The 23,856-nt window shown below is 37.8% G+C and overlaps 1 protein-coding gene across 14 annotated transcripts in view; it reads left to right on the top strand.

Moving 5' to 3' along the window:
- Positions 1-23,856, top strand: part of mical3a (microtubule associated monooxygenase, calponin and LIM domain containing 3a) — a 97,867-nt gene that overhangs the window by 14,382 nt on the left and 59,629 nt on the right. For 3 of the 14 annotated variants that reach the window (XM_057835579.1, XM_057835578.1, XM_057835576.1), the window contains exons 1-2: positions 4,931-5,217; positions 20,896-21,311. In XM_057835579.1, the coding sequence (XP_057691562.1) occupies positions 21,033-21,311 (279 nt within the window). In that variant the 5' untranslated portion in view covers positions 4,931-5,217; positions 20,896-21,032. Of the gene's footprint in view, positions 1-4,927; positions 5,218-20,895; positions 21,312-23,856 lie in introns of those variants that run through there. The other 11 variants (XM_057835581.1, XM_057835582.1, XM_057835584.1 and 8 more) reach the window with 7 other exon arrangements.

Raw genomic sequence — 23,856 nt, 5'->3', positions numbered from 1 at the left:
TAAGGTAGACTGACAACTCTTTAAATGTCATAACTATTGCTGATTCTCAGGGGTACAAATACTTATGAACCCCATTAAATTACAAGTGAATCATTAAAAAAAATCATACAATGTGATTTCTGGATTTTTATATTATGTTTAAATGAGTAGAAATGCATCTATGATTGAAATTTCAGACCTCTACCTATCATTTAAGTAGGTGAATTTGCAAAATTTACAAGGGGTGCAAATACTTCTGATCTTCACTATACTACAATGTGTTTAGCAAAGGTCACGGTGTTGAATAAGAATACTCTCAGTGATATTATTCATTGCATTATCATCACATGTGCTATTAGCAGCATAATTTGACATAAAAATATGACTGACTGGGTTGAGCAAATTACACTTTTATTGCCAATCATCAGTTCAAAATTTGAACTCTCATTGGCGGCAGTCATTCGCAATAGAACTAACAGTAAATAGCGTTTGCATGTATCTGTTTGTCTGGTCAGGCTAGTTTTCGTTGAAAAGATCACTGTCAGTTTGTATTGTTTATAGCCACAGTATATTATTATTAGTTTTATTCTCTGAAATGGTCTCATTCACCGTGAACATATAAAGTCACAAAGTAAACGTTTTATGCACACATTCACACAACTACTCAAAGGGAAGTATTATTATATTTATCATTCTTATTCTTAATATTGTTGAACGTGAAATAAGTGAAGACAGACAACTGAAGCAGGGTCCCTTGAGCAGATCCCAAGCAACACGAACTATGCAATTATTTTACCACAGCTTTAAGTCTCTATCCTTTCTTTCTCGCCTTTCACACACCCAGAATCCCCCTGGGATTTGTTTAATTAGCACATCTAAATAGAGCATCAAAATGAGATGACGACCTATTAGACAAAATGTCCTTGAGGTTGTGGAAAAATTAATCTGGAGCGTTTTTTGTTTTTTTTTTTTTCATAACTGCAAGCTATAAACTTTGCCAATATAAAAAGCTAACATTGGCTCCATCCTCTCAGTGAGCATATCTGATGTCACGGTCCGCTTACTGATTCTACACTTTCCTCTAATTTCCCGGTCAAGAATGACAACAACTGAACTAGCAGTGCATGCTTTGCTAAAGAGTGGATGTTTGTGCATTCCGGCCCTGCTCACAGCAGCCACAGAGTGACGCCCCTGAGGCTACACTGTACAGGACAATGTGCCATTGACCTTTTCCTTGGAAACAGCCAGCTTGCTTATGAAGACCATCTCTATAGCTTTAAATGTCATCCAAATTTACTGCATGGATTTCTGGGGTGCTGAAGTGACAAATATGTGAAATGATGTCAAAGCAGGATGAACTTAATGAGTGATGCATACTTGTGTCTGGGAAGCTGACTCGTCACTCTTTTGATGCTGTGCGTTGCTATTTAAAAGCAATTGTGTGAAACCTGTAATTTTCCCGGGTTGTTATCTCAAGTGTTGTTTATTTTTTTCCTGGTTGGCAACTTCTGCCACTCAACCACCAGCACTCTTTGCATTGTTAGAAAACCAGCACATGGGGTTTGGACCTCTGCTCAAGATTCCATAATGGCAAAGTACATTTCCAGATTGAGAGCAGATCATACAGAGCAAAGAGATGGGAGATATAGATTTGAATATATATAATCACAAAAAAGCTGCACTGTCTGGTTCTGCTCGTACATAGTTGAGCCCCCAATTTGTGACTTATAAAACTAGTGAAATACCAAAAATGTGTTAAACTTACCTTGACTTAATGAATCTAGTTTGTGTGGTACAAAATAAAAAAAGTTATTGGAAATCACTCACTTCTTCCTGTGTTCTGAATTTCCAGTCCTACATATGAAATTATTGAATATAGGTTTCGATCATTTTATTGAGTTCTCATTTGATTCCTAGAAAGTTCAAAACATTAGTTCTGGACAACATTGCACAACATAAAAATAATATTCACCTGCCCTCTTTGGGCTCGCTAGTGTGCTGGACTCAATCCCAGAATATTTTAAGGAAATGCAGGGTGCACCCTGATATGGTCACCAGACACTAATTGTAGTTTCATAATTTTAATAAATAAAAGAAAATTCTTATTATAACAACATTACAATTATGTCTTTCTGTTGCGTTCCGATATTATGATTCAGATAACACATGACGGCAGTCATTACTACATTGTGTAGAGCTGTGGTTCTCAAAGTGAAGTACTACCAGCGGTATGAAGCAGTACATTTATCAAATACAGTTCAGCTGTATTCAAACTACTAAAGATTCCCGTTAAATGATTTAGAAGTGTTTCATTTAAATGATATTAGGAACAAAATGTAATACAATTTAACTCAATAAAGGTACTGCTAATGCTAAAACTATAAACTTCTATAAATTTCGCACCCTCCCAGTCAAAATGGATTGGACTTCTAGCGCCCTCAAAAGCACTGAAAAATGAGCATTCATGGCCAGTCCTCCCACTTTAAATGACTTGGATGTCTCTCGCCGTCATTGGCATGCAATGAGTTAAATACTATGAAAAAAAATCTTACTCGGAGCCGTAACCAGAGTGTATTTGTGTTTTTATTCAATTTAATTTAATTTCATTTCATTCATTTAGCTTTTATAATTATAGATAAACAATAACATAAAAAACACAATGACTATATCCTAATGAAAGCTAATATTGAAGTTTTTTCAAAGAGGCAACAGTGATCCCTCGCTACTTTGCGCTTCAAACTTCGCGCCCTCAGTTCATCGCAGATTTTTTTTTCCAATTAAAAAATAAATAAATGCAGTATTTTATAGCGCTGTCCTGATCCGATCACGTAGTATTTCACTCTCGTTCCTGCCGCTTTTCTTGTCATGTAGTGCACTGGAGTTATTTATCAAAGTAAACGATAATTGACAGACAGTTAAGGTTTGATCTTGCCAGATACGCTTGTAAGCCGAGACTTCAAAGCGCCGCATGCGTCAACATCGTATAACTTGTTAAACAGTTGCTGTGGCATCTCATTGTGTTTAAGTGAGCAGCTGGAGCGGATTTGAGTGGACTCAATGAAGTATTTAATAAAGATAAGCATTTTTCTTTACTTTTTTTTTTAATCGATTAGGCATCTACTTTTTTTTGTTTAAAAATAATCCAGTGGGACCGCAACATGTTTAAAACTTATAAATATTACATTTGAAGTGCTTAAAAACCTTTTATTTAAACTTGTTTATATATATATGGCATAAAACACTCAGGCGACTTGAAGTTCCGCTCTGAGACCCCCAATTTGGCCAAATTTCAAAATTGTCCGATATGCATGTGTGATACCTCATTGGAAAGCTTAAAATCTCAATTTTCTGGGGGAAGAAAATTTTGAACAGGAGGGCATTTAATTTTTTTTTTTTTTTTTTTTTTAAACAGCAAAACCCTATCTGGAGGTGAGAGCACACGAGAGCAGAATTACAGACGCCATGACTTTAACGAGATATTATCACGTACTTACCTTGTTTCGATCCAAAAACTCCATGTAGCATGTATCACTGGCTGTCAAGACACATCTGTGAATGGTCACAGGCTCACAGCTGGATTTTTGGGGGAATTTATTGGTGAAATATAGTAATATATCAAGGGTCACGATGCAGAAATCGCAGACATCAAGGAGTGGTCAAGATTTTCTTTATCATATATTTACCCTTTTAAACGTTTTTTTTTTTTTTTCCTTTCCCCAATGTTTCTTTGTTTGGATTGATTATTTATCATCTAACGTATCGAAGAAAATGCGACAGAAACAAAAAAATATAATTAAGCAATAGTTATGAGGTAGATATCTGTGACTTTTTTAAACATCATTTTTTTCATTGTGACGTAATTTGTTTAAAAGTTTAAAATATGTGAGTGAATAATTTTTTAAAGTTGTTTTTTTTTCTAAACGAAATATTAGACATCAGTTAATGATTCTAAGCTAAAATGAAAGACATTTTGAATAATACATATATAAGTAATTACCTTCGTTTTATGGATGGGTTGAAACAAAAGCGGTTGAGCGACGTCTGTAAAGGGGGTTTCCAGGATAAAACGGACAAATTAAAAATAGTTTGGGGGCTTGGGGGCCATGAATCTGCTATGGCAGCATATCGACATATTGTTCTATCAAACACAACAGTTCTTTTGGCTTAAAATACAGCAGTTTCTTTTAAAGAGAAGTGCAAGAGAAGAAACTGCTTTTTCAGTCTTGTCTGTGTTTTCCGCCATACATATATCGCGGTGGGTTCCGGTCCCCAATAACCGTGAAAAATGAGGGATCACTTTATACGGTGTTTGTCACTTTTCTACTCGCGACTGCCACCTCTGGCCAAAAGCGTAAATGCCGCCGCTTGTACATGCCGCACATTGTACGAGCACGAACATAAAACAACGAGCTTTTGGCCTATCAAATGAAACAGAAATGCAAGTCTTAAATGGGTTAGAATATCATTTTTTTTTCTGAGCGGGGATGTCGATTTTAAATGAACAAAAAAAATTTTTTTTTTCTTTTTTTAATGACCAAAAATAGTCACTTGCCTAATAAACGGGTACACGGACATTTTTGCATACTATTCTACTGTTTTATGTTGGCCATGATTGTGGTACTCCGAGCACAGGGTATTGTACTTTTTCAGGTGGTACTTGCAGGAAAATGTTTAGGAACCACTACTGCCGAGAGTAATATATCTGATTGGCCGGCAGCAATGTCTTTTGCTTGTTTGCCTCTGTAAACGCCAGCCTTTTCTGGGGCTATCTCTTTAATTTGTCAACCCAGCTCGAAGCAGTGTTTTACGTCACTTTGCAATAGACCAATCAGATTAGACGGTTGATCGAACGCGTTGGTTTGCTCTGTTGGCACAGGAGTTTTCGGATTGTGCCTTTGAAATGACAAGGGAGGAATGTGAGTATTCTTTTCATTTCAATGAACAACGTCAAATTGTCATCACAATGAAGTCGAGTGTTGTTTCCAAGGTGTGTTGACGTCTTGTTAGGGGTATCTTTAATCCGTCACCCCTCCATGCTGCCGTAATGGTTTGGACCGACCCGCCTCTGTCAGTTTCAAGTGGCGCTGGAGCCTTTGCGCCTGTTTGGCTGCGTCTCCTCGCCTTCACTTACCTCGTCCATTCACTCGGTGGGGTTTTGCGAGGGAATCTGGACTAACCAGCAAACATGGCTTCTTTATCGCGACGAAAAATTGGATTATAAATACACAAGTGTCGAAGGTAAGCGTGGTCGTTGTTCTCAATGTCGCTTGACAACACGCACGTTGACAACATTCTTCAAGGTTCCCTCGGAACCTGGACTGCACCTCGTTTGTCGACGTCACGCACTCCTTATTTCATAAGACCAAAGGACAACAACACAATGACAAGGGCCCGTAGTAAAGTTGACAGCATTTAAATGCCAGTCGCAGAGTTTCAACTGTTTTGTCACTAATTTTGAGTAGCGTTTTGGTGGTTCGTAGACGGGACAGGTTTAGATAAGGCTTCTTTAGCTCGTGTAACACATTGGGTGGCTGCGCCTGCTGCGGCGTTCTTCACGCAAGATTTGTTCCAGTGACACATGCTCCTCTGTGAATGGATTAATTGCCCAATTATTATTTGGTCCATGTCATGACTTGACACATGAGTCACTGCTGGTTTGACAATGTCTATCTATTAACAAGTTGTAATGAATTATGTCGTCCGGTTGCCTTTGTGCTAGCTGCTCAGCGTTGTATTGTTTTTGGTTCCTAATATTTCGGTAGCCCAATGCCAACATTATAAAGAATATCAACAGTCACTGCTTAGAAATAGAAATGAAAACAATCTTTTATGTTTATGTTCATTCATTCATTCGTTCGAGTCATTAATCAGACACTGGATATATATATACTAGTCCTTCTAAAAAAAATAGCATATTGTGATAAAGTTCATTATTTTCTGTAATGTACTGATAAACAGTAGACTTATATATATTTTGGGTTCATTACACACAACTGAAGTAGTCAAAGCCTTTTATTGTTTTAATATTGATGATTTTGGCAAAAAAGTCAAAAACCAAAAATCCCCATCTAAAAAAATTAGCATATTTCATCACCAATACAAAAAAAGTTTTTTTTTTTTTTTTTTTTTTTTTTAATACAAAAAAAGTCAACCTTCAGTTAATTATATCAGCTATGCACTCAATACTTGGTCAGGAATCCTTTTGCAGAAATGACTGCTTCAATGCGGCCCAGGATGCTTCAATAATGGCCTTAAGCTCATCCACAGTGGATGGTGTCTGGTGTCTCTCAACTTCCTGTTCACAATATCCCACAGATTCTCTATGGGGTTCAGGTCAGAAGAGTTGGCAGGCCAATTGAGCACAGTAATGGTCAGTAAACCATTTACCCATGGTTTTGGGACTGTGAGCAGGTGCCAGGTCGTGCTGAAAAATGAAATCTTCATCTCCATAAAGCTTTTCAGCAGATGGAAGCATGAAGTGCTCCAAAATCTCCTGATAGCTACTTGACACTGGACTTCAGGCATTTTGGCATTTCCTTCTCCCCAGTCTTCCTCCAAACTCTGGCACCTTGATTTCCGAATGACATTCAAAATTTGCTTTCCTCTGAAAAAACTACTTTGGACCACTGAGTAACAGTCCAGTGCTGCTTCTCTGTAGCCCAGGTCAGGCGCTACTGCCGCAGTTTCAGGTTCAAAAGTGGCTTGACCTGGGGAATGCGGCACCTGTAGCCCATTTCCAGCACACGCCTGTGCATGGTGGATCTGGGTGTTTCTACTTCAGACTCAGTCCACTGTTTTTGCAGATCCCCCAAGGTCTGGAATCGACCCTACGCCACAATCTTTCTCAGGGTGCGGTCACCTCTTCTGGTTGTGCAGCGTTTCCTGCCACACTTTTTCCTCCCCACAGCCTTGATATATCACTCTGGGAACAGCCTATTCGCTCAGAAATTTCTTTCTGTGTCTTAGCCTCTTGCTTGAGGGTGTCAATGATGTCCTTCTGGACAGCAGTCAGGTCGGCAGTCTTGCCCATGATTGCAGTTTTGAGTAATGAACCAGGCTGGGAGTTTTTAAAAGCCTCAGGAATCTTTCGCAAGGGTTTTGAGTTAATTCGTTGATTGAGATGATTAGGTTAGTAGCTTCTTTAGAATACCTTTTCATGATATGATAATATTTTACTTACTTTAAGTACTTCAGTTGTGTGTAATGAATCTAAAATATATATGTAAGTCTAATATTTATCAGTACATTACAGAAAATAATGAACTATCACAATATGCTAATTTTTTTAGAAGGACTAGTATATATATATATATATATATATATATATATATATATATATATACACTGGACTGTCTCAGAAAATTAGAATACACAATATTCTAATTTTTTGAGACAGTCCTGTGTATATATACAGGACTGTCTCAGGAAATTAGAATACACAATATTCTAATTTCCTGAGACAGTCTGGAAATTAGAATATTGTGTAATTTTCTGAGACAGTCCAGTATATATATATATATATACAGTGGGGCAAATAAGAATTTAGTCAACCACTAATTGTGCAAGTTCTCCCACTTAAAAATATTAGAGATGCCTGTAATTGTCAACATGGGTAAACCTCAACCGTGAGAGACAGAATTTGGGAAAAAAAAAAAAAAAAACAGAAAATCACATTGTTTGATTTTTAAAGAATTTATTTGCACATCATGGTGGAAAATAAGTATTTGGTCAATACCAAAAGTTTATCTCAATACTTTGTTATGTACCCATTGTTGGCAATAACGGAAGCCAAAACATTCTCTGTAACTCTTCACAAGCTTTTCACACACTGTTGCTGGTATTTTGGCCCATTCCTCCATGCAGATCTCCTCTAGAGCAGTGATGTTTTGGGGCTGTCGTTTGGCAACACGGACTTTCAACTCCATCCGTAGATTTTCTATGGGGTTGAGATCTGGAGACTGGCTAGGCCACTCCAGGACCTTGAAATGCTTCTTACGAAGCCACTCCTTTGTAGCCCTGGCTGTGTGTTTGGGATCATTGTCATTAAGCCTGTCGCAATATGCAATAATTCCATTTATCGCGCGGTATATAAAAATGAAGACGGTAAATTTCCTGCTGCGATTTATCGCCTCGTGTGCACGTGCGTGCGCGTGTGTGTTTGACACGTGCGTGCGTACGCGCGCGCGCTTGCGGCAGATGTGTGGCAGACGTGCTTAGCAGCGCTGTTTAAAGTTCAGCTTCCTTGTGCGCTCTGTTTCATTGACTTCTGGGTATGTTCGTTTTATACATTTGAGTTTGAGTGACCGTCATTTAAATGGAGGCACTTTACGCACTGTCGGCGCACAGCAATGAGTGAGCAGAATGAGGAAGAGAACGAACCAGTCTGCAAAATGTTTCTGGAGGTTGTTTCAACAAAGATGACGAACAGAATAAATCTACATACTCATTTGAAACACTATCATCCTCTACAGTTTTCACTGCTAAGTAAGAAAACTGCATCACAACAAGCGGAACCTCCTAGTTACGTCAAGTGACAATTTGAGGTATTCGCTTGATGTGAGAAATACAGATGACACATGACCCCGACCATTTTATTTATTATTTTGTTGTTGTTGTAAATCTGTTGATTGTTTGTGAATTGTTCGCCCATTATGTGTATTTGTTTTTGTGTAAATAAAGTTTGTTAAAAATATATATATATATACAGACGACACAGCGCAAAATAGCGTTCCCCCACGGAAAGTGAAGTCCGCTACATTTTTGAGGAAATGAGACCGTTTTACCTTTGATGATATTTGATACCTTTGGGAGCCAAATTTTTGTTACTGCTACTTAATTAGTCTATTTTTCTCTGTTGTTGTTGAAGTGCAATTACTGTTACTGCAACTTTATACCTACACTGGGGAGAACAAGTATTTGATCATGTATCAAATACTTGTTCTTCCCACTGTATGTGCCTAAATGGTTCAGTTATTAAGTGCAATTTTATTTTTTCTTGAAAAAGACATTTATTATGTGTTTCTATTAATATTGTTGAGTTTTACTTGAAAGAGGCATGGTCTATTGTTTTTAGTTGTGATTTCTTAAAAGGTATTTTTTAATAATTTAAAAGTAAACATTTATTGCGTTTAAATGGGTGTACTTGGTCTATTAATATATACTGTATTCTCACTGTGTTATTGTTAATCGGTTAAAAGGGGACGGGACTTGATAAGCATATGCTTCTCCTGCAGCCCTTGTCTTTTCTTCGTTTTTTTCGGGTGGCTCATATCACATCTTGCAACTGTCAATGATACCGATGATGATGACAATAAATAAATAAACGCTCAAAAAAATTATTTTTTGGGGGGGGGTGCAATAATATCGCATATCGCAATAATTTATGAGATAATTTATCGCCCACTAAAATTTGTTATTGCGACAGGCCTAATTGTCATGCTGAAAGACCTAGTCACATCTCATCCTCAATGCCCTTGCTGATGGAAGGAGATTTTCACTCAAAATCTCTCGATACATAGCCCCATTCATTCTTTCCTTTACACAAATCAGTCGTCCTGGTCCCTTTGCAGAAAAACAGCCCCAAAGCATGATGTTTCCACTCCCATGCTTCACAGTGGGTATGGTGTTCTTCGGATGCAATTCAGTATTCTTTCTCCTCCAAACACGAGAACCTGTGTTTCTACCAAAAAGTTGTATTTTGGTTTCATCTGACCATAACACATTCTCCCAGTCCTCTTCTGGATCATCCAAATGCTCTCTAGCGAACCGCAGACAGGCCTGGACGTGTACTTTCTTCAGCAGGGGGACACATATGGCAGTGCAGGATTTGAGTCCCTGGTGGCGCATTGTGTTACCGATAGTAGCCTTTGTTACTGTGGTCCCAACTCTCTGTAGGTCATTCACTTGGTCCCCCCGTGTGGTTTTGGGATTTTTGCTCACCGTTCTTGTTATCATTTTGACGCCACGGTGTGAGATCTTGCATGGGGCCACAGATCGAGGGAGATTATCAGTGGTCTTGTATGTCTTCCATTTTCTAATAATTGCTCCCACAGTTGAAACACCAAGCGTTTTACCTATTGCAGAATCAGTGTTCCCAGCCTGGTGCTGGTCTACAATTTTGTCTTTGGATTCCTTTGACAGCTTTTTAATCTTGGCCATAGTGGAGTTTGGAGTGTGACTGATTTAGGTTGTGGACAGGTGTCTTTTATACCAATAATGAGTTAAAACAGGTGCCATTAATACAGGTAACGAGTTGAGCCGTGTTAGACCTCGTTAAACCTTGTTAGAAGAAGTTAGACCTCTTTGACAGCCAGAAATCTTTGTAGGTGACCAAATACTTATTTTCCACTCTTATTTGGAAATAAATTATTTAAAAAACAAACAATGTGATTTTCTGTTTTTTTTTTTTTCCACATTGTCTCATGGTTGAGGTTTACCCATGTTGACAATTACAGGCCTCTCTAATCTTTTCAAGTAGGAGAACTTGCATAATTGGTGGTTGACTAAATACTTATTTGCCTCACTGTATTATGGTTTCAGATTAAGTCTGTGGGGTGAACCTAATCTTGGGGTTATAGACTAACACAATGATACAAACATAAATATGTAGTTTAATTATTTGTATATATATATATATATATAATTGAGCAGACACAGACACCATTTTTTTCAATGCGACGTAATTTGTTTAAAAAAGTTTTAAAATATGCGAGTGAATAATTTTTTAAAGTCATTTTTTAAAAAAACTAAATATTAGACATCAATTAATGATTCTAATCAAAAAATGACAGACATTTTGAACAATAAATATAATTGCTTACCTTCTTTTTATGGCTTGGTTGAAACAAAAGCGGTTGCGGGACGTCTGTAAACGGGGGTCTCTAGGGTAAAACAGGCAAATTAAAAATAGTTCGGGGGCTTAATGCGCCATGAATTTGCTATGGCAGCATATAGACATTGTTCTATCAAACACAACAGTTCTTTTGGCTTAAAATACACTAGTTTATTTTAAAGAGGGGTGCAAGAGCAGAAACTGTTTTTTTCAGCCTTGTCTGTGTTTTCCGCCATATGTAAATGTAAGTATTTGGTTCCCTAAGCGAGACCTTTAAAGCAAGCACTGTGTAGATTTTGTTTTGACTGCACATTGAGTTCATCTGTGATCAATGAAGTTATGTTTTAGGCAGGATGACCCATAGTAGATCATACATTTACGGATATCTGTTCAATCAATCTGCTGATTAGAATGTAAGATATTTTTAACCAAATCAGTCCCGTGTCTGTCTGAATTGACGCAGCATAGCTTCTATTGTTCTAACATACTTAGGGTTGGCACTTGTTCATGAAACCTATGGCTTAGCCAATGCAGCTAATCAGTATATTAATATTGTAGCCATATTTGGGTGTAGTTAGCCAAAATATTGTTTACATACTAGGTATGAGACAACACGCCAGAAACACACTGATCACTGTTCTGTTCACTAGCAGGCATGTACCGGTATGAGATTTTGACAAAAACACTGCGGTTTCACAGTATTTCAATTATAGCTCTAAAATCATCTGACTGCATCTGACCGCTTAGTTTTTTAAATGTTTCTCCGCTCAAAAGTTTTCTTCGATACTCTCATTGAACCTGAAAGATGAGTGTACATATTTTCCGAGTAAATAATATGTACTGGTGCTTCTTTTGTTTGGTTAAATATATTGTTTATTTCTTAATCATTTTTTATGTATTTACTGTTTATGCATGAGAACACCTTTTAAACATCCTTAGAAATTATATATGACACATAATTCTGCATTTAATACTGAGAAAATTGATACCCATTTACTTTTGTCCCTGTCCTGAACACAGTCAACCCACTGATTCCCATAATATACTAGTAAATTTAATCATTGAAAAAATCATCACGATCATAATACTCATCAGAGATGTGCCAATCACATATTTTGTACCAGATTCAGTCACCTGATTTTGAGAATGCCAATACTGTCCTGATCCTACACCGAAAAAAAATTTTGAACAAAAGTTTGAAAACATAGGAGAGTATTGTACTGTTTACAGTATTTCTGTAATTTTGACTGATTCTTTTGACACAAAGTAACTTCCATTTGCATAATTTCCCCTTTGCCATTGTGTCAAGATTGAAAAATATTTTCCTCGCCACATGCCACTTCAGTTCGCTGTTGGCGATGAGGTGTGTGGGCAGCGCATGCCCTGCATTCTTAATATCTTGTTGGTACTTTCATTCTGCTACCTGTGAGTTTTGAGGTAATCAGGCTTTGCTCTCCAAAGGTGTTGTTGGTTAGACAACCATGCATTGATTGAGATACAATTTTCTCAGTCCCAGTCTGTAAGGGTAAAACCTGAGGCCCTATCACAATTTTCTGGTTAAGAGGGAGTTTCAGTCAGTCCCCATCACAATTGGCAGCAATTCAATGCCAGGACAGAGGAAATCCTCTCGAGGAAACTCCCGATAGGTCAAAACCCATCTGTTTTATCTGGAGCTGGCTACTAAACTTCCATCACTGAGCCCCTTTCTATCTCAAGACAATAAATCTACATGTCTGAAACAATTATTATCATAATGTTTCAATTATTATCATAATGTTTCGTTATTGTGTCAGTCACAATCTGCTGCTATCCATGATAGCCACTATACATTTAGGTTTTACTTACTGGTTTACGGTAAGTAGGTATATGACAAAACTGGGTTTAGCGGCTGCAATTTCGTCCACTGTTTACTGCTGGCATTTTATGGCATCACAGTGGATTTTGTCACCAAAAGTGGTATTCATTATGGTTTTTTTTTTGTTTTTTTTGTTTTTTTTTTAGGAATTCCTTCGATTACGTTAGAGGGCCTGCTTTCTCAGTGACAGCCTTCCTTTATTTTTTCATATGGTTGCATTCGTTCAAACATTTATGCCCAATTCAGTGGTTGTACACTCTCTTGTCTTACAAATGACAATATTCAGAAGTGACTTGGAAAAATCTTTTTTTTTTTTTTTTTTTTTTAATTAACCGCTTACAAATTCTCATCAAGATCTATTGATCAGACACAGAGTTAAAGGCGCCACCGTTTAGGTATTTGAAGGGACTTCCGCAATAACATGGTGGTCAAGGCTGCCAGAGAGTGTCCAGCCCAATCACACCTTAAATAAATCTTGTGACATTGCAGAAGCTTATGAACAGTAAATGCTTGCCATAAACAAAGCTAAAGGTGGTCCAGAGTAAATGACCTTTTATTTTGTGATGACTTTTTTTTTTTTTTTTCTGGGCAGTGTATTGACTGGTGTACAGTGATCACTCGCTACTTTGTGCTTCAAACTTCGCACCCTTAGTCCATTTCTGATTTTTTTTTCAATACAAAAAAAAAATGAGACAGATGAGCTGTCTCGAACCAATCGCGGAGTCTCACCTCCCCTCCCTCTCTCTCTCTGCTCTTTATTGGTGATGCAGTGCAATGGAGTTGCTTATCAAAAGTTAACGATGATTGACAGACATTTGATCTTGCCATAGACGCAAACTTCAAAGCGCCACATGCGTCAATCAGTTTAACTTGTTAAGCAGTTGCAGTGGCAACTCACTGTGTGTAAGTCAGCAGCTTGAGCGGATTTGAGTGGACTCAGCCAATTAAGCATTTAATAAAGCCAAGCATTTTTCTACTTTATTCTTGTTTGAAAATAATTCGGTGGGACAGTATCGCGGCGGGATCTGGTCCCCATTAACCGCGAAAAATGAGGAATCACTGTATTTGTAACATAAGATGTTTTGGAACCTGCACTGTGCAACGCAAGTCACGGCTGCTTAAAAAACAGCATCCACTAGTTGATGTTGCACGTTCTCCTCTTTTCTTCCACAAAGTTCTTCCTCATACTCATCTTCAACATACAAGTTGCACCAGATTTCCCAATTAATTACAGCAGCTAACACTCGCACGTGTTCTCTGCCAAACAATTTTCTCAATTACGCATGCAGTTATGTATAACAGGCCCCTTGATTGCGTATACTGTATGAGGAATGACGCTACCAATCTTAAAATTTCCTGGTGCATTTTGTTTTTCAGTATCGCTTAAATTGTTATGACTATTGAATGTGCTGAATCTTTTTTATGACTATGCTTGCTTGAGCTCAACATCATCTTTTCATATCTGCCAGTCTTCAAAAGACTACTTGTCATCTGAGCAGCTTGTATCGCCCACGCACCAGATTAGGGATAGCATTTGGTGATATGACGGGATTATGGTATGCACCAAACCATTCATTTTATTTCTCCTCAGTGTTCTTTCAATGAAGCAACTTGATTGCATAAGAAACATATCCCTTTTATGTGTTCTAAAATGTGAAATGTGTTGGTAAACTCTTCCCTCTTTATTCTCTTTAATTTATTTAATATTGATTGTAAAAATTGATCAGGCTGTCCAATTTGGGCACTAAATCAAACTGTGTCAGTGGTTGGATAAGGATTGATGAAAATTCTTGGTGTAGGTTTGGAAGGTTCAACATTGTCATTCTAATGTGCCTTGAGCAAAATGGTAGAGCTTGAGATCAGAGATAAAAACATGTTTGTAATAGATTTGTGGATAGTTTAATTAAATTCTGCTGATTATGTCAAATTTTGGTTACTGATCAAGTGTAATACTTGAGTGCAACTATCTGAGGTGCTATTGATTCAGTCGAACAGGTTAACAGTTTAAAATATAGAATACAATTTAACCTAATATATTTTAATGCTTTGCAAAATAGTCAATGTTTTATGCCTAAATGTTGCAATATGGCAGAAGTGAGGCAAGGACATCCCAATGCCCAAATTTCAATTTTATACCATTACTGAGATAGGTATGCTTCCTTTTCTCTCCTCTGTTATGTTTGGATGCCAAAGTGGTGGCCTTGGCAAAAAATAAAAAACTGTTGTAGCTAGGGATGTCATTAATGCAATCACGTGATCGGAAATTGGGCCGATGGGGCCTTTTTTCACAGGATCGGAGTTGTGAATTTATTCTAAATTGTGAAATGTGTTGGGTAACTCTTTTCCCTCTTTATTCACTTTAATTTATTTAATATTGATTGTAAAAATTGATTAAGCTGTCCAATTTGGGCACTAAATCAAACTGTGTCAGTGGTTGGATACGGAATCGATAAAAATTCTTGGTGTAGGTTTGGAAGGTTCAACATTGTCATTGTAATGTGCCTTGAGCAAAATGGGGGAGCTTGAGAGCTGAGATAAAAGCATGTTTATAATAGATTTGTAGATAAATTAATTAAATTCTGCTGATTATGTCAAATCTTGGTTACTGATTAAGTGTAATACTTGAGTGCAATTATCTGAGGTGCTATTGATTCAGTCGCAACAGGTTAATGGTTTAAAGTATAGAATACAGTTTAACCTAGTATATTTTAATGCTTTGCAAAAATGTCAATGGTTTATGCCTAAATGCTGCAATAGGGATGTCCCGATCCAGGTTTTTGCACTTCCGATCCGATACCGATATTGTTTTGCACTTCCGATCCGATACCGATACTGGCCGATACCGATACCGACCTATATGAGCATGTGTTAAAGTTTAAAGTTATTTAGACTCCTTACTTAGTTGTCAGACTCATGTTGAAAAAGGTTTTAGTACCCTTGATAACAACTAGCCAGCTGAATTAGGTGAGTTTGAATAACACACAACGGTTGGTAACAAGAAACTGACCTGTTTATTCAGTGACAAACACAAAACATTATAAATAACAAACAGAAATGGCATAGTCAGTCAGTAAAACGTGCAAATAATATTGTAAACTGTCTTAAAAAAGCAAAACACACCAACAACCTCAGTGGAAAATCCCACAAATCCCCCAAGCTATTTGATGCTTTTAATGTTTCGTGCATTAGTTACAAAAATTGTATAAAAAGCCTCTCAGGTTTAAATAAACGACTATTTCAGTATCAAGTTAACATTTTAAAACAGTAAATAAAATACTCAAGTCCCCATTCTGTATCAGCAGCTTTAAACTACATTCAATTCATTTTATTTTGCGAATCAACTGTTAAAATTGTTAAAATTGCTCCCGTTATTCCATAATTTCCCTTCTGTCTACTTTCGACATGTGAAAGTTTTAAAACTGTTTTGAAGATAGATTCAAGTCAAGATTTTTCCGATTTAGGAGTATTTTAGATAAAAAGTTAATTAGGTTCGCTTGGAAGGTTCACTACAACAGCCTACAAGGTAAGTCTCCTGCTTTAAGATGGCGGCTGTTTACTAATGCATCTGGTTTTCAATAATTCAATGTTGCTAACGCAGTCGAGTCTGTCGTGTATCATCTGGTTCTATATACATATGATATCTATTATCTCCAGTAAAAAGGACGTTGACGTAATTTGTTGCGGCTGTCAGCAGAAGTCAGGTATTCTTGTGTTTTTTATCCAGCGGCATGAGTTGAGCTAAAGCAGTGAGTTGAGCATTGGCATTACCTGGGTCTAAGACAAGTTATGTTTACTTTCGGGACGCAATGCGGTCAGTTTCTCATTGCGTCCCGAAGACCGCACTGTGTATTAATTCCGCTTTACTTGACATATTTCAATAATCGGAATTTGGATGTTTGTGAATCGTTCTGGAATCTTCAGCAGCCGAATCGCGTGTTGGATGGTGCGTCTTTACTCACGTGAGATAAGGCTTGTCATCCAGAATGAATTCTTCGGCAATGACTCTTGTTATTCCCTGGGCTTTGGGACTGTCGAGTGCTAGTTTGTCATGCATAGCAAAAGTTTCTGCCAGTGTTAGTTGCGTAGGACCTTTCTTTTTGTCTTTGGTTTTCTTAACATACTCCTCATATTGTTTGCGGTGGTATTTCGCTAAATGCTTGATTAGGTTGGTTGCATTAAAACTTCTTACAACTTTACCACTACGCTTGACTTTATTGTGGCATATGTTGCTCTCTGCCTCTTCCTTTAAGGTGAAATGATCCCACACAACTGACATTTTTACCGATAAAGTCTCTCGGTAAATTGGGAGACTGTAATGTAAATGTAGTGTGTTGAAGGTGTGCCTTAAAATGCGGACCGGATTTTAGGGAAACCGAAGCAAAAACTGGAATGGATTATGTAAATCGGTGCGCTGGAAAACCCGGACCGGACTTTGGGGAAAAAAACTGGATCGGAAGTCTGGATCGGAATTTTTCCCGTGTTCCGATCCGATACCGATGCGCGTTTTTTTGCCCATATCGGCGTCCGATCCGATCCAAATATCGGATCGGGACATCTTTATGCTGCAATATGGCAGAAGTGAGGCAAGGACATCCAAATGCCCAAATTTCAATTTTATACCATTACTGAGGTAGGTGTGCATCCTTTTCTCTCCTCTGTTACGTTTGGATGCCAAAGTGGTGGGCTTGGCAAAAAATAAAATAAAAATTGTAGCTAGGGATGTCTCCAATCCGATCATGTGATTGGAAATCTGGCCGATGGGGCCTATTTTCAGGGGATCGGAATTGGGTGAAAAAGATCGAATTTTTAATTAAAAAAATGATATAAATTAAAAAAAAAATAAGGGCTGAAAAGTCATAAAATAATGGAGAATTACAATATAAAATAAATGTTTTATACTCCGCAACACACGCAGAAACGGCGTAAGAGGTAAGTACTGTAAACGGTACAGTACTGTAACGTGTTTGAAAGTTTTGTTCATATAAAAGAAAAATATATTTATATATATTTGTATCGGATCGGGACTCTGTTTGAGCAGATTCTCAAAATGAGATGACTCGGACTCTGGTGCAAAAATATGCGATTGGAACATCCCTAGTTGTAGCAGTCTTGACATACTTAAATTCGCACCATAGAACTATGGGTTCTGTTCCTGTTTCCCCCCAACTGTTTTGCTACCAGTCTTTCAGGACTCTGTTTGGTCTAGTTGTATAGTCTCACATTACATGTCCAAGTTCGGTGGGAAGGTTGGAGTGTCCGAGTAACCAGATCCACGACACTGCACCATAGCAGTCTTTGCAGTGAGCCAATACACATGAACCACACTGCAATCTACATCCATGAATGTTGTAGGGAGCAGGCTCTGTGTGTGCTATTGATAGCAGCAGAGCTGTGCGTCAGTGTTCTAGCATAGTTGCTCCATTCCTCTTGTGGTTCTGTCATTTTCGGCTACATAGTTGCCATGCCTGCTTTTCACATTTGAATGAAGGCTGAATATAGCCATTTTCTGGATGAAATAACTGTTGTAGACTCTTGTCATTAGCGATGATATAGAGGGAACGTTTCATATTACAATTGTAATCTCGACCAGAAATTACAAAACTGCAACTAATTTATAGAGCAGTGTCATGTGACTCCTGCTGCTGATTTTTTTGTCAGCCTTCAAGTATTTGTCATTGAAAATATAATTTAGCAATCCTCAGAGTTTAAACTATTCTTTAATTTTGACATGTTTTTTGTCTTTTTTAAATGTTAATCTGTTCTTACCAAGGTGTGACATATTACAGGTAATTAACTGGATAAATAAACCACATCCAGGCTGTGCCTATTACTTCAACTATTACATGAACTAACAACTGGGAGTAGTCTGGGTGTAGCCTTGATCAAATTTTGGGTTCTTCATTTCATGCTACAGTGCCTTTTTCTGAAAGTACCCAGTATATGGAGTGAAAGTTTTTTTTCTTTCCTCTTGCATTTCTACCCTGATAAAAGGTGAAGGAGAGGAGTCACTACAGAACGCTTCATCCCCTGGGTTTGCCCTTAGAGCATCAGCCACGCAGGACACAATGCCATTTAAGGATACACTCCAATGCACACTGTAAGCCCAGCTATCTTGAAACTGTGGCGCTGGGTAAACAGTTATTAGTACAGTTGTGGTTTTAATGTGCCAACACACCTTTACTACTAGCTTGTGTTACACATATAAATGTATTTTATTTGAACCTTTGCACTTTAGTGTATGTTGTTCAATAATTTTTCTTGCCAGATTATCTTCATATGTAATTGTTTGCAAGTGGTGTACTGAATTGTGTGGCCAAATCGTGTTGATTGATTTTTAGACTAAAGCATAATGTAATGCAATATGAAGTGGAACTTCTGTGTCAGGTGTCGCTTACAGATTCACATTTTGGTATATATTGCTTTCTATTTGTATGGTGGCAGCAGCAGGGTGGGAGTTGTTGCGATTAATTTTTTTATTTTTATTTTATATGCAGTATCTTTATTTTATACACTTAAGATTTCTATGTACATGTACACTTTAATAAAATATATGTTTTGTTATCATTGGTTTAGTATTATTTATGAATTGAATTACCAAAAAAATAAAAAAATAAATAAAAAAATAAAAAAGTAAAACATTAGATAAAATGGTTGAACTCACCAAAACGCTCATCTTTTAAAGCATTTATTTAGCTTATCTGTGCATTTTTAGGGGGTTGCGCCAGCAAATACACCTCAGAGTGCCACATTTTGGGTTAAAACGCCAAAAGTTACATTTTTCCTTAGAATGTGCATTTCACCTCGATCCTCCATGTCCTTGTGCCCCAAAATGGTGAGCCATGGGCGGCCGTGAGGGGGAGCGCGAACTGCCTGGAGCCTCCATGCTGGAGGTTTTTGTGGTGCTTGAAAACATTTACATTCTTTTATATTCATCACAGTTTACCAGCGCATTGCAGCTCAATAAATTAGAATAATTGCCACAATCTGCCTCAGAGTTCCACCTTTTGGGCTAAAAAGCCAAAGTTACAGTTCGCCTGACACGGGGATATCCGTGTGCTTTTGGCCGCATATAAAGTGTGTCGGGCGGCCCGAGAGCTGTGCCAGGAGCGCCAGAAGGTTCATCGCTGTATTTTCATCCAAACATGCTCGAAAACAACCATAATGGATCGTACCAAGTTACCAGGCGGGTTCACGGTCATCAAGCGGCCTCCCGCGCTCCATTTTGTCCATTCAAATCCAAAATGAAGCTTCGTCTGATTACCTGTATTTCACTTTAGCTCTCTGGTCCAACTTTGGCGGCCATGGGAGCACATGCATTATCTTTCAGTCCAAACTACAAGGGGTGGGCAGGGCCATAATTAATTACAGTAATCGCGCCTTAACAAAATTGACGGTGTCAAAGGGGGTTTGCGTTAACGCTGTTATTAGAGTGTTTAACTGACAGCATTGTTAGATATATTCACATTAAATTATATAGGTATAAAACTGTGCCGCTTCTGTTTACATTGATACTTTAGTGTTGTAGCACTACGGATGCATTTCACATTTGTGACAGATCTGTTCAATGTAAAGCTAAAATAAAGTGAGTGGGTGGAAAAGCTGTAATCATCGGATAAGTTTTCATGAAATATTTATTACATCATGGCATTGTCACATTATATTCTACCTACACTTTTTGCTTGTTTCCAGTTTACATAATTGCCCTCTCTGTGTCTGGTACTTTGATTCTCAGAGAAGAGGGCTTTTGTGTTTTTCTACCAGCAGCACTTTTTATGTGGGGTGGGCAATATTAACTTTGATTATTTGTCTTAGTATCAGCTTTTTTTGTGATGGTTCTTCAACAAAGCAAGATTCCCCAGTGACCTCTGTCCATAATACTTTTCGCTGAAGAGTGGAAGATGATCTGGTTGCAAGCTTGGGACAGCACCGTATGTCCAACTGTCACTTCCTGTAGATGTATGGTTACCTATTTCCACAGTTTTTTCCCAACGAACTTGATAGAGTGCACAAAGTAACCAAATGACACAGAATGTTAGTATGAAACTGAGGAAGAAATCAGTAAATTGATGTTAGCTTCCTGTTTGTGTTGGACTTACTGTTATTTATCTGACCACTGGAAAGTTAGGCAAGTCTTATTTCCCAGCCTTTCCCGACTCTGGCATGTGATTTGGATTAAATGCAGTACTACACATAAGAAGTTTCATTCAGTTTATTTCTCTTTCTTTTCCAGACAGAATGAGATTGCCCGGGGCTGGAAGTTAGGATCTTCCCCTGGAAAGAAACCAAAAACGTCATACAGGCTGTGGATGGACCAGAGACCCCTGTGTAGGGGTGAAGGGCCCTATCAGCCCTTTGTGAGTCTGGACCATGGGGGATGGAGGAGTCTGTGCATCTGGAGGAGAACGGGTCAACCAGTCCCATGTCCTGTTTGATAAATTTGTCCAGGCAACCACATGTAAGGGCACGCTCAAGGCCTTCCAGGAGCTGTGTGATCACTTGGATGTCAAGCCCACAGAGTACAGGGTCTTTTACCACAGACTCAAATCCAAGCTCAACTATTGGAAGGCGAAAGCTCTTTGGGCCAAGTTAGACAAGCGGGCCAGCCAGAAAGAGTATAAGAAGGGTCGTGCCTGCACCTCTTCAAAGGTACCTTTCCAGTTTCACCACTGAGTGTTTCAACTCTCGGCATTATTTTTTTTGTAATTCTTTCTCACCATCAAGATTTTGCCTATTTTATCTTTAGAAGTCTGCATGAATAAAATTCAATGAAAATAAAGTGTGCTTTCACACTTTCCGGTTTGGTGCATTTCCCCCTAAAGATAGGTTCGCCTATGTGAACACAGCGGATGCGGAACAAAAGAACTGAGCCAAGAGCACTTAGGTGACGTGGTCTTGGCTCGCTTCCATTTGAGTTCGGCAGCGATTCGTTTATAGTGAAAACAGAAACCGACGCACCAACCACCTTAACTCACTCAGAATTGCGTATGTAGGTAGGTGTCATGTCAGTAGCATGCGTGATGGGCAAACTGTACACATATCAGATGGCTACGTCTTCTTTTTGTAACGGACAGTTGGACATTATTTTGTTGTTGAACATGTTACTTAATACATAGGTACAAATGATCGGTGACAATAATGAAAAGAAAAACGAAATATGAGTATTCGAAAAGGAGTGAGAAAACTTATTTACTCCCACCCCTTGTCCTTAAGTCCCGACATATCAGTTCCATTCCTTACATTTAAATATATACATTCTTGTTTAACACTTAACAATCTCACCATGTAACCCTGCATATTACCTATAAACAAATGTTGCAAGGCCCAGTCCATTAATCAGCCTAGAAAACATAAATAAATAAAATAACCACAATGTCCCATATCACAAAAACCACAACACTCTAGTTGTTATCCATATCTCCCTCATCCTTATAGTTTTGGAAAATCATGTCTTTATACAGTTTCTTAAATTGTCCTATATTTATACATTCTTTTAAATCCACACGAAAATTCTTCAGTAGTCTCACCCCACATACTGATACGCAAAAACTTTTCCTTGTCGTCCGAAATCTGGGAAGTTTGAAGTCCCAATATCCCCGTAAATTGTAACTTTTTTCATAGTTTGTAAACAACTGTTGACTATTCTGAGGTAATATTCATACAAATATTTTCTAGGGCTGCCAAACGATTAAAATTTTTGATCGAGTTAATTACAGCTTAAAAATTAATTAATCGTAATTAATCGCAATTCAAAACATCTATAAAATATGCCATATTTTACTGTAAATTATTGTTGGAATGAAAAGATAAGACACAAGACGGACATATACAATCAACATACGGTACATAAGTACTATATTTGTTTATTATAACAATAAATCAACAAGATGGCATTAACAATATTAACATTCTCTTGAAACGATCCATGGATAAAAAAACTTGTAGTTCCTAAAAGATAAATGTTAGTACAAGTTATAGAAATTTTATATGAAAACCCCTCTTAATGTTTTCGTTTTATTAAAATTTGGAAAATTTTCAATCAAAAAATAAACTAGTAGCTCGCCATTGTTAATGTCATTACACCATACTCACTCCCCAAACCCATAAAATCATTTGGACCCAAGCGCCAGCAGAGGGCGCCCAACAAGAAAAAACAAGTAACAGTAACAAGCGGACATTACACTGCTGTCATTTTAATCTGAGCGGGGCATGTGTGTTAATTGCGTCAAATATTTTAACGAGATTAATTTAAAAAAATTAATTATCGCCCGTTAACGTGATAATTTTTACAGCCCTAATATTTTCCCAGCATAGTTTGGATTAGCGACAGAATTTGATGTTTTCCTGTGTTGACACATCTGGTTTACTAATCACAAAATTAGTCAGAAACAAAGAAGCCACACACTGTTATAATGCTATGTTGTTTTTTCTGGAGTAGCGGATGGAAGTTGGCTTGATGTCCGATACTCGCTTCACATGCAGTTATTCCATGCACGAACGCTCCTTCAAAGCTGTATTTGCTACATCACAATTGTAGTATGTGGTTGACAATTACAGAAACTGTTCGACAAAAGGTTGCGGCTTCATTGGTTGTCTCTACAAACTTGTAAACAAAATAGGGTTGATGTTTTGTTTCTCTTGCTGTCTGCGTCCGGGACTATCCACAAATGACATAAGCCAGACAAGAAATATTCTCTAAAAATCAATTGTAACATCCATTTTCATTTGAATGCTGGAGTATTTGGGAATGGATCATCACTAATTAACAGCTCCAAATTTTACCATATCAGTAATTTTGGGAAGTACTAGACATCTAAGGAATTTGTAACTTGTGGATGGGCCCTACTACAGACAGCAGGAGAAACACATAGTCTAGTGCTGTTTTTTTTTGTACTTAAAAAAAAATGTTGCGACAACATGCAGCTGGAATCTTTTGACGGAGAATTTCTGTAACTATACTTTAATTGTGGTATTGTCGAAAATGCAGCTTTTGAAGCTCCATACGTACACACCTTCAAGAGTAATTCCTGACCAATGACATTGCAGTTGGGTTACGCTTAGTCTTTGTACTGGTACAGATTGAATCAAAATCTAAATCACTACAAAACAATGTTATGGACTGGTCTGAAAGCACTCGATAAGACCCATTTTGGGTCCTTACTCGACAGCTTGGAAATGCTACTATTAGGTGTGT

The sequence above is a fragment of the Corythoichthys intestinalis genome, chromosome 5 (assembly GCF_030265065.1).
Source record: "Corythoichthys intestinalis isolate RoL2023-P3 chromosome 5, ASM3026506v1, whole genome shotgun sequence".
Classification (NCBI taxonomy): Eukaryota; Metazoa; Chordata; class Actinopteri; order Syngnathiformes; family Syngnathidae; genus Corythoichthys; species Corythoichthys intestinalis.
This window is presented reverse-complemented; position numbering and strand designations above follow the sequence as displayed.